Source organism: Scyliorhinus torazame, chromosome 8 (assembly GCF_047496885.1).
Source record: "Scyliorhinus torazame isolate Kashiwa2021f chromosome 8, sScyTor2.1, whole genome shotgun sequence".
Lineage (NCBI taxonomy): Eukaryota > Metazoa > Chordata > Chondrichthyes > Carcharhiniformes > Scyliorhinidae > Scyliorhinus > Scyliorhinus torazame.
Window position 1 is genome coordinate 51,742,284 of NC_092714.1, and position 18,054 is coordinate 51,760,337.

The following is an 18,054-nucleotide window of genomic DNA, read 5'->3' on the forward strand; positions in this document are numbered from 1 at the left end:
AACGAGTGGAACCCTTTCAGTTTGTGAAGATTGGCCTGTCATATCAATGAATTTGATGTGTTGTGCAGATCAAGCATATAGGGCCTCTGTGATGGCACGGATGCACCTGTGTACCAAGGTCTGTGAGATTATGGACAGGTCCCCACTTGGTGCCTGGAAGGACCCCTTGTGTAAATGTTCAGGACGACCGTCACCTTGATGGCCACTTGGAGCGGGTGTCCTACCCTATATCCCCGTGGCGCCAGGTGCTCCATGATCTGGCAGATATGTCTCACTGTCCCCCTGCTCAGCTGGAGTCTTTGACGGCTTGCCCGGTCCGGCAGATCCTCCAATGACAGGTGCTGACAGTAAACACGAGGCCACATGAAACTCCTCCTTCCCACCTGCTTCCAGGGATACTGGTGGCTGGCGTTACCCATGCCAGCGGTACGCTCAGCAGCCCCCATCCAGCGCTCTCCACCAGTGGCTACTGTGGACATTGCCCAAAACGATTGAAATGGGCGGCATGGTAGCACAGTGGATAGCACAGTTGCTTCACAGCTCCAGGGTCCCGGGTTCGATTCCCACCTTGGATCACTGTCTGTGCAGAGTCTGCACGTTCTCCCAGAGTCTGCCTGGGTTTCCTCCGGGTGCTCCGGTTCCTCCCACAATCCAAAGATGTGCAGGTTAGGTGGATTGGCCATGCTAAATTGGCCTTAGTATCCAAAAAGGGGTGGGGTTACTGGGTTGCGGGGATAGAGTGGAGGTGTCGGCTTAGGTAGGGTTCTCTTTCCAGGGGCTGGTGCAGACTCGATGTGCCGAAGGACCCCCTTCTGCACTGTAGATTCTATGATTCTATGCCCACAAGCTTTTGCCAGTAGCAGGACACTGTCCGGTGTGTGCCATTGATTTGTTGCAGCTTTGGCTATGGGGCAGCTGTTGTTGCTTTGCAGCTGGTTTTCTCGCAGGTGGATCATGAACACTGTTCACAGGAGTTGAGCTTGGAGTGTGATAATTCCTGTGAAACTCTAATGCATTAGCTCAAGAGCGATGGTGATCTTGCTAACTCGAACAGCTTTCTGTCTTTCTTCAGTGTTTTTTGGTGTCACTGACTAGAAAGACTACCTACAATTTTTTTTTGCAGACTTTGGGCACCATTCTCCGACCCCCCGCCGGGTCGGAGAATGGCCGTAGGCCGCCGTGAATCCCGCCCCCGCCGAAGTCTCCTGTACCGGAGATTGGGCGGGGGCGGGAATAGGGCCGCGCCGGTTGGCGGGACCCCCCCTCTGGATTCTCCGGCCCGGATGGGCCGAAGTCCCGCCCAGAAATTGCCTGCCCCGCCGGCGTAAATCAAACCTGGTATTTACCGGCGGGACCAGGTGGCGTGGGCGGGCTCCGGGGTCCTGGGGGGGGCGCGCGGGGCGATCTGATCCGATCCGCGGGCGGGCCTGTGCCGTGGGGGCACTCTTTCCCTTCCGCCTCCGCTACGGCCTCCACCATGGCGGAGGCGGAAGAGACTCTCCCCACTGCGCATGCGCGGGAAACTGACAGCGGTCGCTGACGCTCCCGCGCATGCGCCGGGAAACTGTCAGCGGCCGCTGACGCTCCCGCGCATGCGCCGCATTTCCGCGCCAGCTGGCGAGGCAACAAACGCCATTTCCGCCAGCTGGCGGGGCGGAAATCCCTCCGGCGTCGGCCTAGCCCCTCAATGTTGGGGCTAGGCCGCCAAAGATGCGGAGCATTCCGCACCTTTGGGCCGGCGCGATGCCCGTCTGATTGGCGCCGTGTTTGGCGCCAGTCGGCGGACATCGCGCCGTTGGGGGAGAATTTCGCCCATGACTTCCCTTTCAACATGTTCATCATCACCAAAGTCACACGTGGTTTGCTTGTTGCCTCAATCATGTCCAATATTGGTCACTCTTGTTTGCTTCTTGCTTTGTGCGTCAGAAGACAATTGTTTACATATTGTATTTGGGTGTGAAATAGGTTGTGAGTGCCTGTTGAGCTGAGTCGCAGTCGTTTTGCTCAGTGTCTCAAAAATATCCTCTAATTCCAAGCTCGAATACGCTGATCGTTCCAGCTGGACATCAAAAGATGATCACTGGCATAGACAAGGCCGTACTGATCAGCAAAACAATATCTGATCAACGATCCAGGACTGTGTTCCTTGCAAAGAGAAATGGCTGTGCAATGATCTGAGATGATTGTTTTTTTGACTGGATGGTTATTTTGGTGAATTTTCCCTTTCTCTTAATTTGATGGGAGGTGTGGTCGCTGGCTGCGCATTTATTGCCAATCCCTCGTTGCCCTTGAACCGAGTGGCTTGCTGGGCATGGCAGAGCCGACCACATTGCTGTGGATCAGGAGTCACAAAGACGGAAGATTCCATGGAATTCACATTTCACAATGTGCCAGGGTGGGATTCCACAGCATTAGCCAGGGCCTCTGGATTGCTAGTCCAATGACAATGCCACTACTTACCTGTTGCTATTGGAGTGCCTCCTGACAAAACAGTCTCAATGTGTTCCCTGACTTTCCAATGTTGTTTGCTGAAAATAGGCAAACAACTTGGAAATGTTTTGTAAAGCAAATATTTCCTGTTTTTTTTCACCATTCTTGTTGGAAAAATAATAAGTTTCAGTCAGGTTCAGAACTGCTGCACGTGTTGTTAAAACATGGATTCATTTATGCCTTTCTACAATCCCTCTGCTGTTGTATGTGTATGGTAGCCTTACATGGACAAAATGAACAATGCAATTTTCAATACACTACAGCTGCCAGCACATTGCTTAGTGTTCCCCTGCCTCTGAATTTGCTAGCTCACAGAGCTCCTCAGTCTGGGTGGTTCTAAGCCCTTCTGTTCACCCACTTATCCAGTGCTTCTTTCCTCAACTGCTGGCTCTTGCCTCAATTACTTGCACGTTCACTATCCTATCTGCCTGCTTCCACTGAATGTTTCTCAATTATTTAACCTGGCTGTTAAGTTGCCCACCTGAACACCCATTGTGGTGTGAAGCCGATGATCCAGATACTCTGAGATTAGAGACTCTCTAATTTATTGTACTGCGTTTCTAAGTATTTCATGCCTGTTAACTACACAATCAAGCTAAACGATGTAACATCTTCTGTTTTAGGTTTGAGGAAGTTTGATCTTGGCAATTCAAAAGGAACCGGCCCTCACCTCGCTTTGGATATAGACAACAAGATCAAAGTGGAATATTACGCCCATGGCAAACCAATCCGAATCGCCCCCATTTCCAGTCAGGATCTGCCATTATTTGCAAACAAACTGGATGAGATTAAAGGAGGAAAGAGCACAGTTATAGCCTTCACCATATGGTGTCATTTCAACACTTTCCCAGTGGAACCGTACATCCGAAGGCTCCAGAATATCCGCAGGTCAATCCTGCGATTGCTGGATAGGAGTCCAGACACACTGGTTGTAATAAAGACGGCCAATGTCCAGGCCCTCCCACGGGATGTCAGTCTCTACAATAGTGACTGGTATTCCTACCAACTTGATTTAGTGATGAGAAAGATGTTTGAGGGCATCAATGTGGCGTTTGTGGATGCCTGGGAGATGACCATTGCACATTATCTGCCACATAACCTGCACCCTGAACGAGTCATTATAAAGAATGAAGTAGATGTGTTTCTTTCTTATGTTTGTCCATCCAAGAATAGTTAAATACTGTTTTAGATTGAATTTGGTAATCAGGAGATTTATATTGCGTGACAGAATGAAGAGATTAGCACCTAGTTCTCCTAGTTCTAGCCTCCCCCACATAAGGGCAGCACAGTAGCACAGTGGTTAGCACTGTTGTTTCACAGCGCCAGGGTCCGTGGTTCGATTCCTGGCTGGGTCACTGTCTGTGTGGAGTGTGCGGAATCTGCATGTTCTCTCCGTGTCGGCGTGGGTTTCCTCTGGGTGCTCCAGTTTCCTCGCACTAGCCCTGAAAGCCGTGGGGCTGGGTTCTCCGCAGAGAATCCGGGGACGGAGAATCAAAGTTCTCGACCGAATCGGGCCCGGCGTCACTCCGGCGATTCTCTGAGGCCCGGAGAATCACTCTTCCGCGAATTACGGCGCGCAGCTGGGGGGCCATTGCCAGAGGCCCTCCCAGCGATACTCCGCTCCTGACCGGCCGGGTTCCCGAAGGCGCGGAACTAATGTGGTATGGAATGCGGGATTCAGTCCGCGGCCGACCTGGTGGGGGTGGCGGGGGGTCGAGCACCGGCGGGGGGGGGTCCTATGGACGGTCCAATGCAACGGCATGCGGCCGATCGGGGGACCTAGATTCTGTGTGTTGGCCCGCGGTCGAGTCCGCCAAGGCCCTCGGCGCGGCTGCTAGAGGCCGCCGCCATGCGCGGACTCGGAACCGGAAGTGCGGGGGCCCGTATCCGCAGCCAAAGCTGCGTGATGCTCCCCAGGTCCCCGCTGGCCCCCTGCAGGTAAGTGAATGGCTTCTATTTTTTGCAGGAAACTGGGGAGTGAAACGCCAGCATTTTTACGTCGGCGTGGGGACATAGCCCCACTTTGGAAGAATCCTGCCCGCACTGTTAAGTAATTTGGATATTCTGAATTCTCCCTCTGTTCCGGATCAGGGGCGAAATTCTCCTACCCGCCCCGCCACATTTCTGCTCCGACCGGCCGGCGGGAGTCTCCGTAACACCGGCCGGTCAATGGAGTTTCCCATTGTGGGGCAGCCCCACGCCGTCGGGGAAACCCCCGGGCGCCGGCAAAACGGAGACTCCCGTCGGCGGAGAATGACGCCCCAGGCGCCGGAATGTAGCGACTAGCGGCTTTTCACAGTAACTCTATTGCAGTGTTATTGTAAGCCTACTTGTGACAATAATAAAGATTATTATTATTAAGAGGGGACATCCTTCCAGCATCTAGCCTATCAAGTCCCCTGAGGGGTCCTGTGGGTATATCTGTACATTGACGTTGCCGGGCCAGTTTGAGAGAGTGGTTAATTAAGCGTATGAGATCCTGGATTTTCCGAATAGAGGTATGGAATCAGGTCAGTTCTGGGCACCATACTTCAGGAAGGATGTGAAGGCATTAGAGAGGATGTAGCAATGATTCAAGAGAATGGTTCCAGGGATTAGGAACTTCAGTCATGTGGTTAGTTTGGAGAAGCTGGGGTATTCTCCTCGGAAAAGAGAAGGTTGAGAGGAGATTGGATAGAGATGTTCAAAATCAAAAGGGGTCTGTAGAGAAAGATAAGGAAAAGCTGGATGGAAGAATCAGTCCACTTATTTGACATCAACCCTGGATGAGTTAAATGTCACCCCAGTTAAACATAGAAACAAAAAAATAGAAACAGGAGGAGGCCATTCGGCCCTTCCAGCCTGTTCCGCCATTCATTATGATCATGGCTGATCATCAAGTTCAATTCCCTGATCCCGCTTTCCCCCCCATATCCCTTGCTCCCTTTATCCCCAAGAGCGATAGCTAATTCCTTCTTGAAATTGCACAACGTTTTGGTCTCAACTACTTGTTATGGTAGCGAATTCCACAAATTCACCACTCTCTGGGTGAAGAAATTTCTCCTCCGCTCAGCCATTAAAGGTTTGCCCCTTCCCCTCAAATTATGACCCCTAACATTGGGAAGACTGAAGCCATTTCCTTCACATTGCCCAAAATATCCATACTCTTGTCACCAATTCCACCTCCCACTGGATCAATGGTTTAGATTGAACCAAACTGTTCACATCCTATCTCATCGAAAACTGAGCTTCAAACCACACACATTACAAACGGAACCTATTTCTCCCTCCATAATATCTCCCAGATCTCCAGTATTTTCAAAATACCTCTCAATCCAAAGAAAAATCCTCTCATCCTGATTGCTTGGTAGTCAACAAATTAAATAAGACCTTAAACCTGAATCCTTAAATATTTTAGATCTTAACTTGACCTATTCCAAAGCCGTTTATTGCTCTAAAATATGTATTTCATACTTTAAAACCCCCCACTCACTTTCGTCAACATCTAATGCAAATTTCGCTGAAGATTACTAAAAATTCAAGAAATGTTTCCAACCACAGCATGTTAATTTACTTTCACTTCTGGTTCTTGTGTCAGTATTCATTGTGAAATGATTAAAATGTGTTGAGTTCCCAAACATTAGAATTAATCTTTAGGTTTTCAGACCTTGTCCATTATTATAATGTGGGTTTCCATTTTGCCTCAAATGACACCAACCGATTTCTCCAAGTGCTAAATATAAATTAAACTTCTCAAGTCCTCACCATTGTTCACTCGGCTAGAACCGCCAACTCGACAACTTTCCGTAACTTTGTTTCTTCAGGTTCTCCCATTGATACTTAAACCCATTGTTACCTCAGACCGTGCTTTCGTTATGTAACAAGGAACCTTATTAGTCTAGATTAAAGTTTCCAAACCAAAGTTTCAAACAAAAGGTATCTTCCAAATTTCCACCCGACTCAACACTTTAAACCATACGCTAACATCTCTTCCGATTAACAGCTAGGCAGGCCAAACAACTGTTTGGCCTGCACATTGAGGCCAATCGAGGCCTGGATAGAGTGGACCATGGAGAGGATATTTCCACTTATAGGAAAAACTAGAAGCAGAGGACACAATCTCAGACTAAAGGGACTATCCTTCAAAACAGAGATGAGGAGGAATTTCTTCAGCTAGGGAGTGGTGAATCTGTGGAACTCTTTGCCACAGAAGGCTGTGGAGGCCAAATTACTGAGTGCCTTTAAGACAGAGGTAGATAGGTTCTTAATTAATAAGGGGATCAGGGGTTATGGGGAGAAAGCAGGTTATGGGGGGGGGGAGGCAGGGGTAGTGAGGGAATGTGGGGTTGTGATTTGGTGTCCGTGCCCATGGCCAGTGATGGCTGAGGAGGGGGGGGGGGGGGGGGGGACCTGATTGATGTGCCCAAAATGATGAAGAACATAGGGTAGAAATGAAGAAATATTTACCCTGTGGAAGGTTCTTTTACTCCACACAGACTGGTCTTGGGTGCCACTGATAACTGTGGATGTCTGCTCCTGCAGAGACTGAAATACAACCTAGAGGTGCCACACTGGGACAGCTTCACAAGAGAGAGAGAGGGAGACACCACTGTTTATTCCTGACCAGTAGACCCCCTTGAGTGAGCGTTTATGAAGTGTTTGCACCCTTTATGGTTCTGTACCCCGGAATTAACTTCTGCCTTTTTCGTGACTCACCAGGATGGACGATGAGAGAGAGAGACTAGTCAAAGTTAATTTAAAAATAATTTATTCAAGAATAAGTTCAGCCAAACTCAAGTCAATAAAACATAGTCACAACAATACTATGCCATGGAAAGAATACTATAACGGCACAACGTAAATTCTTAGCATTACACAATTTACAAAAAGACCCTAGACCTCTCCTCAACCTCGACCTAATGGGGACTTCTGAAGGCTGAGAGAACATACTCACCACTCCTCGGATCGTTTTAAAAACAAAAGTATTTTCTGCTGCTGAGGAAAATATTTGATCTGTCTTGCTTGATGTCATCATTGTCTCTTGTCAAATTTGTCACCCAAATAAGTCAAACTGAGGGCTTTGACGGTAGATACCCTGCATTTCTTCATTTCTACCTCATGTCCTTCATAATTTTGGACACATCAATCAGGTGTCGTCCCACCCCCCCTCTTCCCCCGACACCCCTCAGTCATCTCTGCTCCAAGGAAAACAACCTCAGTTTGGACAGCCTCTCTTCATAGCTGAAACGCACCAGCCCAAGCAAATCCTTGTGAATCTCCTCTGCACCCTTTCTACGCTGTTGCTATGTCATTCATTAAGTCTCTCCTTCTGTGTTCTTTTGATTTGGGTCTGTCTTTACTCTCACCAATTCCCATTTCCCATCTGTTGTTGAAAACTCACCACTATTCTTAGAAGTCCCCCTATACTAAAAATTCCACTGAACCTCATCCTTTCCTTTCCAGCTGCTTACTAAGATAGTTAATTTCAATGAAAGTGTGAACCATTGTTTTTACCTTCAAACAAAATCTTGTGTGTTTGCTAAGCCTGCTTGACCAAGGATATCTGCATTTTACAATGCTGCTCTTTGCAGCTGCAGTTAACCCTTTGTGGGATCTTTCCCTGTATCCTCTCATGTTTCTCTCAGACCAGATATTGCCAGACGTCCATGTTTCAAATGACACATCTTTCCATATTTTCAATAACACTTCCCAGCAAGCTGTGGGATAAGTGGAGGTATAGATTCTCTAGTTGGGGAGGGCATCACTCTGGCATTTGAGTCCCAGCTAAGTTCACCACCACAGCTGCCAATTTGTAGTTAATGTTATCATAATAGTTTGCCAGTGTGTTTCAGGACCAACCCGTTTTGGCCACCCGGTTTGGCTTCAGGACAAGTGGGGAAGGGTGAACTTATAGTTGCCCTCAGCCCATTCCTTATTTCATACAGGATGTGTTTCCCTTGTATGACCTTTCCGGGGCATCATTGTCCTAATTCCAACCCCTTTTCTGGGCCGGTAGTGAGACACCCTAGCTCCGTGCACCCGTGATTGGAGAATCTCCACCAATTGCCTGTGGCTTTACGCTCTAGATAACAGGAGTCTGAGCCCCCATTTGCCTTCCTACACATTGCCCGCTGGTTGCTACATCCGAATGTTACCCTTTTATTGGCTTATGCCCATAAGGTACCATCCTCACTTTGCCCGTGTTGGTGGGGTAAACCATATATATCCGGGGTAGGCAAGTTCCTGCCCAGTTGGCTCCTTCGAAGGCTGTATCCCAGTTACCCAGCTTGCGATGACAACTGTCATGATGCTCGCGACCACATCTGTAATTATTCTTAATCAATACCTGAAACATCCCTCCATCCCTCCTCTGCTTGTGGAGATTTCCTCTGGTCATGCCAAGTACTGGTGGTCCGTGTTTAACTGCCAAGTTTTCCTCCAAAACCATTAAAAAAAATCAATTTTCCCACTTTCCCTTCTTATTTTTGTATGTCAATTGTGTCAGATATAAAGAAAGTCGAGCCTGACTGGATGCTTTTCTTTGAGGGGTTTATCCCAAAATTTCAGAGTCGCGAGCGGGTTATGTGGTCATGTACCCATGTTAAATTTGCTGCTTCTTAGGATAAGAAGATTTGTGGTCAATTTCTTTTATTCTTCGTAAATTTGGAAAGGTTGGTAGCTGTTAGCAGACAGAGCTTCGCAGACATGGAAGCTGTGCTCTAAGATGAATTGAATTGACTGAGAAGAAAAAAATAAACTCCTTTGCTGTGGTGAAAAGACGAGAAGAGACAAAAGTGGACGAAACAAGATGAAATAAGACCAATCGGGAAAGGACAATATGCCCTGGAGCTTTTTGAATACCTCTATCCACTCTCCTCTCAACCTTGGGCGGCATGTTGGCACAGTGGTTAGCACTGCTGCCTCTCAGCACCAGGGACGCGGGTTCAATTCTGACCTTGGGTAACTGGAGTTTGTACATTCTTCCTGTGCCTGCGTGGGTTTCTTCTGGGTGCACTGGTTTCCTCCCACAGTCCAAAGATGTGCAGGTTAGGTGAATTGGCCATGATAAATTGCCCCTTAGTGTCCAAAAGGTTAGGTGGGGTTACGGGGATAAGGTGGAGGCATGGGCTTAAGTAGGGTGCCCTTTCCAAGGGCCGGTGCAGACTCGATGGGCTGAATGGCCTCCTTCTGCACTGTAAATTCTATGATTCTACGATTCCCATCATGGGGTGTCTGGTCATCAGGGCAGGCAGTTCAATTCAATAGAACTTGCTACCGTATTCCATACCAGCATCAACGCAAAGGGTAACACTATATTCCAGGTGGATTCTGAACAACATCATAACGTCTTGCATTACTTGAGCTGTGAAATGATGCTCTGATCTCATTCTATGCTATGTGGGAGCCCCCATCTACTGAATAATTTTTGTGTTAGACTAATTGTTGTTATTTTGTCCATGTTGGTCTGGGTATGGAATGCTTTGACCCATTTGCTGAAAGTGTCGGCTATGACTAAAATGTATTAATACCCTCCTGTTCAAGGTGATAAAGGGTTGGCATAATCGACTTGTAAGTTTGTCCAAGGGCCTTCATATTGGCTGTGTATGTCTCAACTCTCCCTTAGTGCACATGTGTTGGGGTAATTTTGTGCACATACAATACAGTTATCGACATAGTGCTTTATGTATTTATCTATACCTGGCCACCAACATAACCATTAGCCCTTAAATCCGTTCAGCCGTTGCTTCTGCCCCTGGATGACTTTGGGAATCGTGGCACTGATATATAATTTGAATATGGTCCCATGTTGGCACCACGTACCGTCTGTCTTGAAGGATAAGCCTGTTCTTCAACTGTAATTAATCCCTCCACCTACTGTCGGAGACGGGTGTGTTCCTTCCTGTTGCTCTGAGCCTGTGTAAGATCCTCAATCTTTGTCTGGCTGACAGCGACGGCATTTATTTGTTTGTTAATCAGGAGTTGCCCTTCTAGGGCACCCAGCTTGGTCATTCATCTGCTCATACATTCCTGACTAGGAACGATCTGTGCTGCGCCCTGGCCTGTAGAGTCCCATATTCCTCTCCTTGAGCAGTTTGGAAAATTTACTTCAGCGGGGGTGCAGACGGTAGGAGTTTACCATCTGCAGAGACAATTCCTCTCGCTCACCACAGTGGCAGAAAGTCGGTCAAACTGATGTGGACATATAAACTGTCCAAATATATGTCTGCGGGTGGGGGGATGTATCAGAGTGGCTGGCCACGTAGGCTACAGCTACTCCTTCAGCAGCCTGAGCGCTCATTTTGTTGGGTCGTTTTAAAGCTAACTCCACCAGGGGTTGACCTTGGTTCTCCTCTGCATATATCCCACAGGATGGGCGGCATTCTCCCATACCCGGCGGGGCGGGGGGTCCCGGCGGGACGGAGTAGCGTGAACCACGCCAGCATCGGGCCGCCTCGAAGGTGCGGAATCCTCCGCACCTTCAGGGGCTAGGCCCGCCCCGGAGTGTTTTGCGCCCTGCCGGCCGGTGTGGAAGGCCTTTGGCGCCGTGCCAGCCGGGGCCGAAGGGACTCCGCCGGCGCAGGTCCGCGCATGCATAGGAGCGTCAGCGGCTGCTGGCGTCATCCCCGCGCATGCGCGGGGGGGGTGGGATCACCTTCGCGCCGGCCATCGCGGAGGCTTACACGGCCGGCGCGGAGGAATAGAGTGCCCCCACGGCACAGGCCCGCCTGCGGATCAGTGGGCCCCAATCGCGGATCAGGCCACTGTGGGGGCACCCCCCGGGGCCAGATTACTCCGCACCCCCCCCTCCCGAGGACCCCGGATCCCGCACGCGCCGCCAAGTCCCGCCGGTAAGGGACCTACTCCAATTTACGCCGGCGGCACCTACATAGAACGGGCGGGACTTCGGCCCATTGCGGGCCGGAGAATCGCCGGGAGGCTGCTGCCAGTGGCCGCCGACCAGCGCGGCGCGATTCCCGCCCCCCCCCCAATTCTCCGGTGCCGGAGAATTCGGCAGCCAGCGGGGGCAGGATTCACACCGCCCCCTGGCATTCTCTGACCTGGCGGGGGGTCGGAGAATCCCGCCCCTTGTCTTCCTATTCCCATCCTCCATCATAGAGGACACATCTACAAGGATATTTAAGGGCTACTGTGCCTTCCTTGCCCCCCCCCCCCCCCCCCCCCCACCTTTTGTTTTTTGCACAAATGGTCCCTTAGGATCATTTGTTGCCACTATCTGGCACTCATGGGGTTCTCCATCATAGCTCAGGTTGTCAGCTAAAAAGGTGAGCAATTTGGTCTGTTTTACTGTAATTTCACAGACTTGGAGCATTTGGGTCCAGTGTGCAAGATGGTTCTGGCTCACGGCTTTGTCATCCATCCACCCAGTAGCAGTTGGATAGGGGTGTGCTCTGTTAATATAGTTGGGGGATTGAGTCCAATGATATAGGCAAAATGTTGTACTGCCCAGAAACTGCAAGGTGTTGTTCACATACCAAGAATCCCTGTTCTACAGGGTTTAGGAACTGGGAAGCATAGGCCACCGGTCCGAATCTTCCATGGCATTCTTGCAGAAGTACCGTTGCAATTGTTGAATCTGTGGCAATTACTCCTAGTGCAAAAGAGAGTTCTGGATCTGACACCTGTAGGGCCGGAGCCGTTGCCACCTGATGAAGGAGCTGCGCTCCGAAAGCTCGTGATTCCAAATAAACCTGTTGGACTTTAGCCTGGTGTTGTAAGACTTATTACTGTGCCCACCTAGTTCAACGCCGGCATCTTCACATCATTGAATGCAAAGAGGCAATAGATCTTTGCTTGTTGGAGATGGCCACTGCCTGGCATCTTTGTGGCACAAATGTTATTTGCCACTTTTCAGCCCAAGTCTGAATGTTGTCCTGGTCTTGATGCATATGGACATGGACTGCTTCAGTGTCTGAGGAGTTGCAAATTATGCTGAACATTGTGCAGTTATCAGTGAACATCCCCACTTCTGACCTTATGATGGAAGGAACATTTATGTATGAAGCAGCTAAAGATAATGGAATAATAGAATTTACAGTGCAGAAGGAGGCCATTCGGCTCATTGAGTCTGCACCAGCCGGAATGGAACTCGTGGCCCTGGAGCTGTGAGGCAGCAGTGATAACCACTGCGCCACCACGCCGCCCAGGACACACGCTGAAGAATGCCTGCAGTGGTGTCCTGGGACTGAGATGATCGACCTTCAACCACCACAACCTTTGTGCGAGGTAAGATTCCAAACAGTGGCAGGTTTCCCGCCGAGCAGGACATTAGCGGCAAGGGAGAGAGCAAGACTTTGGGACATAGATCACGCTCACAAACAAATTGACATGGGAGAGAGTGTGAAAATCAGGATTCTGGGGCGGGATTCTCCACTCCCACGCCGAAGTGGCCGCGCCGTCGTGAACGCCATCGAGGTTCACGACAGCGCGGAACGGCCTCGGTCTCGACCGATTCAGGCCCTGACAATGGGCCAGTATCGGGGCCGCGTCATCTACCCGCGCGAGGCCTTGTCGCCCGTGTAAAAGCGGCGCCGCATAGATGATGCGGCCGGCGGCGCATAACGGGCGTCATCCGCGCATGCGTGGTTGCCGTCCTCTCTAAGTCCGCCCCGCAAAAAGATGGGGGACGGATCTTGCGGGGCCGCGGATGGAAGGAGGTCCTCCTTCAGAGAGGACGGCCCGACGACCGGTGGGCACCGATCGCGGGCCACCCCACTTTCCAGGTGAAGCCCGGTGCAGGATCCCCCCTCCCCCCCACAGGCCGCCCCCCCCAGCGTTCACACACCGCCCACGACTGCAGCGACCAGGTGTGGACGACGCCGGGGGGAACCCGCCGTTTTGGCCTGGCCGCTCGGCCCATCCGGGCCTCAGAATAGCGGGGGTGCCGGAGAATCGCCATTTTGGGTGTCTCCGGCGATTCTCCGGCCTGCGGCCCGCGAAACTCGACCAGGCCATTCCCGCCGCTTGGGAGAATCGCGGGAGGGCGTCGGACCGGTGTCCCCGGAAATTTTGGCGGCCCAGGCGATTTTCCCAACCGGCGTGGGAGTGGAGAATCGCGCCCCTGATCTTTGAAAATAAATGATACAGCCTACCACAAACAAACTATCTCATTCAATGCACGGGTACATTGACATTGAAATACAGCTGTGGCAAGTCTGCATGGAAACACAAGTATTCCACCTGGTGGGCACAAGCGGAACAGCAGTAGCCCGATTCAGGATGGAACTCAACATTGTGAGCATTCGCAAGATCATTTTCCCGTGCTTGCGTGGGTTTCGCCCCCACAACCCAAAGATGTACAGGGTAGGTAAGTAGGTGAGTAGAGTAGGCAAGGTTTTACTCTAGTCTATCTTATGGTTTGGGACATTTACCTAATATTTCATTCATACATCCATAAATTAATTCATCTCTAACAGTCACGATAATTTAGGTCACTATAAAACATTTAATTTATCCGCACAGTTGATCTCTAGCTAACACTACCTAAGCTACTCTCATGCTGCTGGTGAATATCAAAGAACTTATATACAGTACAAAATTTAAACAGCAGTGTCACATTTCTACCTAATCCTAATAAAGTTAAAGAGGTACATGGTTTATTTTTTAGCAGCGATGGGTGCATGAGTTTAATTTTGTTGAATTCCAAAGATGGGGGATCGGACTGTATATATCGGGGAGCGGGAGGCTTTTGCTCGCCATTTACGGAGTTGGAGTGTCTGAATTACACTGTAGATTATTGCAATTACTAGAAGGGACTCTACTCTGTATGAAAGGGGGTTCCATTTGGCAATGTTTTCGCACCAAGTGGGGGTTTCGATGTCTGTCTTTATGTGTGGTGTAGTGTCCGGGCTGGTGGGGGCCTGTTGTGTGGTAGTGTTCGGGGCTGGTGTGGGGTTTGTTAAAACAGTCCGTTGCGCGCACAGTTGCAGAACTCCAGCGATGATGCAAACGCATGTCAGCAGTCCTTGCTTCATCCTGTGTTTTCTGTTTTCCGGGTGATCCTGGGGATGCAAGCATAGTATCTGTTATTATCTTTGGTTAATATCTCGTTTTATTAGCCTTCCCCTCCTTACTCCAATTACCCGTTATGATTGTCACCATGTGTGGCTCCTTCATTTTTTTTCCCGAAATACCATTCTGAAGAGACAGGAATTGCAAATTTTGAAAGTACAGAGACTTTCGGAGCTTGTGGTCGATGCGGGGAGTGGTCGGACAATTTCTTCGACCAGTCTTTTCTTTACTTGCAACCAGTGGTGGTTGAGGCTTATCTTAACCAGCCGAATTTCAGGGCGGCCAGTTTTATAGGGCGGGATTCTCCGACCCCCCGCCGAGTGGGAGAATCGCCGGGGGTCGGCGTGAATCCCGCCCCCGCTGTCCTCCCAATTCTCCCACCCCCCAAAACCGGTCCAGCGTGAGTCGCGCCACCCGTCTCGGAGAATGGCGGGGTCCAGCATGACTTAATGGGCGCCAGAGCCGCCTGAATTCTCCGGCCCGTGATGGGACAAAGTCCCGCCCGTCTGTAGCCGGTCCCGCCGGCGTAAATTAGAGTAGGTCCCTTACCGGCGGGACCTGGCGGTGCGGGCGGCCTCCGGGGTCCCTGGGGGGTCGGGAGGGATCTGGCCCCGGGAGGTGACCCCCACGGTGGCCTGGCACGTGATCGGGGCCCACCAATCCGTGGGCGGGCCTGTGCTGTGGGGGCACTCTATTTCTCTGCATCGGCCGTTGTGGTCCTCCGCGATGGCCGATGCGGAGACGAACCCTCACGTGCATGCGCGGGAATGACGCCAGCACGTGCTGGCGCTTCCGCGCATGCGCCGACTCGCGCCGGCCGGCGGAGTCCCTTCGTCGCTGGTTGGCGTGGCTCCAAGCCCCTATCCCGCCGGCCAGCGGGGTGCCAACCACTCCGGGTTGGCCTCGCCCCTGAAGGTGCGGAGAATTTTTCCAAGTTTTGTTCCAAGGTTCAGAGGAAGTTCGCGTGTAGCAGCATGTATAGCAACCAATTGTGTCGTATGTGTAAGTAGTAGGTAGGGAGCGACTAGGGGGGTCACAGAAGGTAAAGGAAAGAAGGTGTGAGCATACAGAACGTGGCAAAATGTATTCTTTATACCACAACTAAAGGGAGAGTAGAGAAGGTGAAACTAAGGCCTGCCAAAGGCAACGCAGAGTGTAGAGAACCATTCCAGAGCGTATGAAGTGACGGGAACATGAGGTGCGTGTGGGCCGCTGCAGGATAAGAATGGGTGGAATCCCCGGGTAGGGCGGGTGTTAGTGCCATTCCTCCACTACCAGAGCTTAACTGGATGAATTTGGGGTCCTCAGGTAGGGCGGGGATCAGTGCCATTACTCCCTACCTGGGTGACCTGGGTGGACGGTAAGAGTTTACGGTTGCGTGGAAACTGGCATAAAGACTGGGAGAACCGTGATCTGTTTCTCGACAAACTTGTGCCTTTAACTGACATTGGGTATCGTACCCTCGAATCAGAAGAGTAATTGTGTGTTGGGCGACATGAATTAAAACCATGTAGTAGAAAAAAGAAGAAGGAAAAAGGCGGGCAGGCTCCATCAGAACTTAGACATCTTAATACTTAGGCAGTATCTCTTTCTCATCATCCGGACACCTCAGGGTTCTGTACCAAACAGTGTTGTAAAAGCATTACCGAAACGAGAGTCAGTATCTGAATCATCACCATCTCCCGGTTGCCAGACTCGTGCCTGCCATTTCTGTGCCTTGGCCGCGTGGGTGTCGGATGGTCCGAATCGTCGTGCCTTATTAGTCTGCAAGAGTTGTCGCGGTGCCAAAGAGGGGCTTGTTTGTCGTGAGGCGTAGGGGCGGTGGGAGTGGAGGGCAAGTTACTGTGGTTGGGTGGTGGCTGTGGCGGTGGCTGGGAGAGGGCATATAGGGGGTCAAAGATATCTCAGTCGTGGTTCCGGGGGCTGGGGTGACTGGGGGCAGAGAGATCGCGCCAGTGTTCAGGGATAGTAATGAAATCTGGGAGGCTCTCGCTGTCGTCGGAGTCAAGTTCAAAGTGGAAGTCTATACCTGTGGGCGGAGACAAGTTCGGGTCTGTGGACGGAGACAAGGGATAAATGTTGGCATGGCTGGGGGAGGGTTGGCATAGGGGTTGAACTAGGTTGTCGATGGGCAGGGCGTAATCGTCTCCTATTGCCAGAGAGATGTGGTGAGAGTGGCGATATTGGGATCCGTAGGCTTTGAGTTGGTTGATGTGGAACCAACCAGTTTTACCGTTGGAGTACGTTATCTTGTTCATGGAGGGGCTCACTTTGTCCGAAATGGAATAGGGTCCTGCAAATTTGGGGGAGAGGAAATAACTGGGGTTGTAAAGTGAAACCATTACTTGCTGACCGACTGTGTACTCTACGGGGCGGACGGTTTTGTCAAAGCAGGCTTTACTCTGCTTCCTTCTAGCGCCTAATCAGACAGCTGCAGCGAGTTGTGCCGCTTTAATGTTATCTGTAATCTGTTGGATGGCTTTTTCGTGGGTAAGGGCGGTTACTGTGGGGCTTGCCAGATCGAGGCCTAATAAATATTCAATTCCTTTCATGGACCGTCCAGTCATGAGAGTGTGGGGGGTGAAACCTGTGGAACTAGAAACGGTGTTCCGAATAAACATGAGAGCAAATGGGAGGACTGTGTCCCACATGGTATTGTTCTGTTGCACCATCTTCCTAATGGTCGCTTTTAAAGTTCAATTCATTCTCTCGACAATGCCACTGGATTGGGGGTGATATGCTTTCTGGAATTTCTGCCTGATCCCCAAAATTGTTGAAACATTTTGCATGACTCTGCCGGAGAAGTGGGAACCTTGGTCTGACTCAATGCTGCGGGGGAGACCCCAGCGGGTGAATATCTGTTGGGTCAAAATCTTAGCGGTGACCTATGCTGTGTTTGTCTGTGAGGGAAATGCTTCTACCCATTTAGTAAAGGTGTTGATGACAACCAGCACGTACTTGAAACCGTTTCTGCAAGGGGGAAGGGGGCCAATGTAATTGATTTGCAAATTTGTCCAAGCGTCACAGGGTGTGATGTAATTGTCCTTTCTTTGAGTAACGTTCAGGATTGTTCTGAGCGTTGTTCAAAAACCCAATAAAAAACATTTATATAAAAAAAAGGTTTGTTCTGAGCACAGATAAGGCAATTCTCGACATAATGGGTTACATCGCTTTTTAAATCGTGCCACCAACACAAATGGTATTGTCTATCCCCTGATGTCCATGTCCGTCATGAAATTGGTAAACGAGCTGGTTTCTGTCCTGGGTGGGGACCACATAAATTCAGTTTTTTAAAACTATGCCATCCTGTACAGTCAGTGCGTCCTTCCATTTGTCATAGGGGGCTGGTAAGTTGCCATCTAAAACCTGTTTAAGGGTGTTGTCTGCTTTTTGGGCTTGGGATAGATCCTCAATATTGGTCTGGGAAGCCTGGACTGAGTGTATTGGTTCGCTTTCGGATGGCTGCCAGAAGTGACCATGGCGTGATCCTGCTTTGGCTAAGGCGTCTGCCTTTACATTACCGGGTGAGGAGGAGCGATGATGGCTTCTTACTTT

At 50.4% G+C, this 18,054-nt stretch overlaps 1 protein-coding gene across 1 annotated transcript in view; it reads left to right on the forward strand.

Moving 5' to 3' along the window:
* The window catches only part of LOC140428737 (NXPE family member 3-like), a 29,887-nt gene extending 25,733 nt beyond the window's left edge, over nucleotides 1–4,154 (forward strand). The window contains exon 5 of the mRNA XM_072515454.1: nucleotides 3,114–4,154. Within this exon, the coding sequence (XP_072371555.1) occupies nucleotides 3,114–3,667 (554 nt within the window). The 3' untranslated portion in view covers nucleotides 3,668–4,154. The remainder of the gene's footprint in view (nucleotides 1–3,113) is intronic.
* Nucleotides 4,155–18,054: the final 13,900 nt, after the last annotated feature.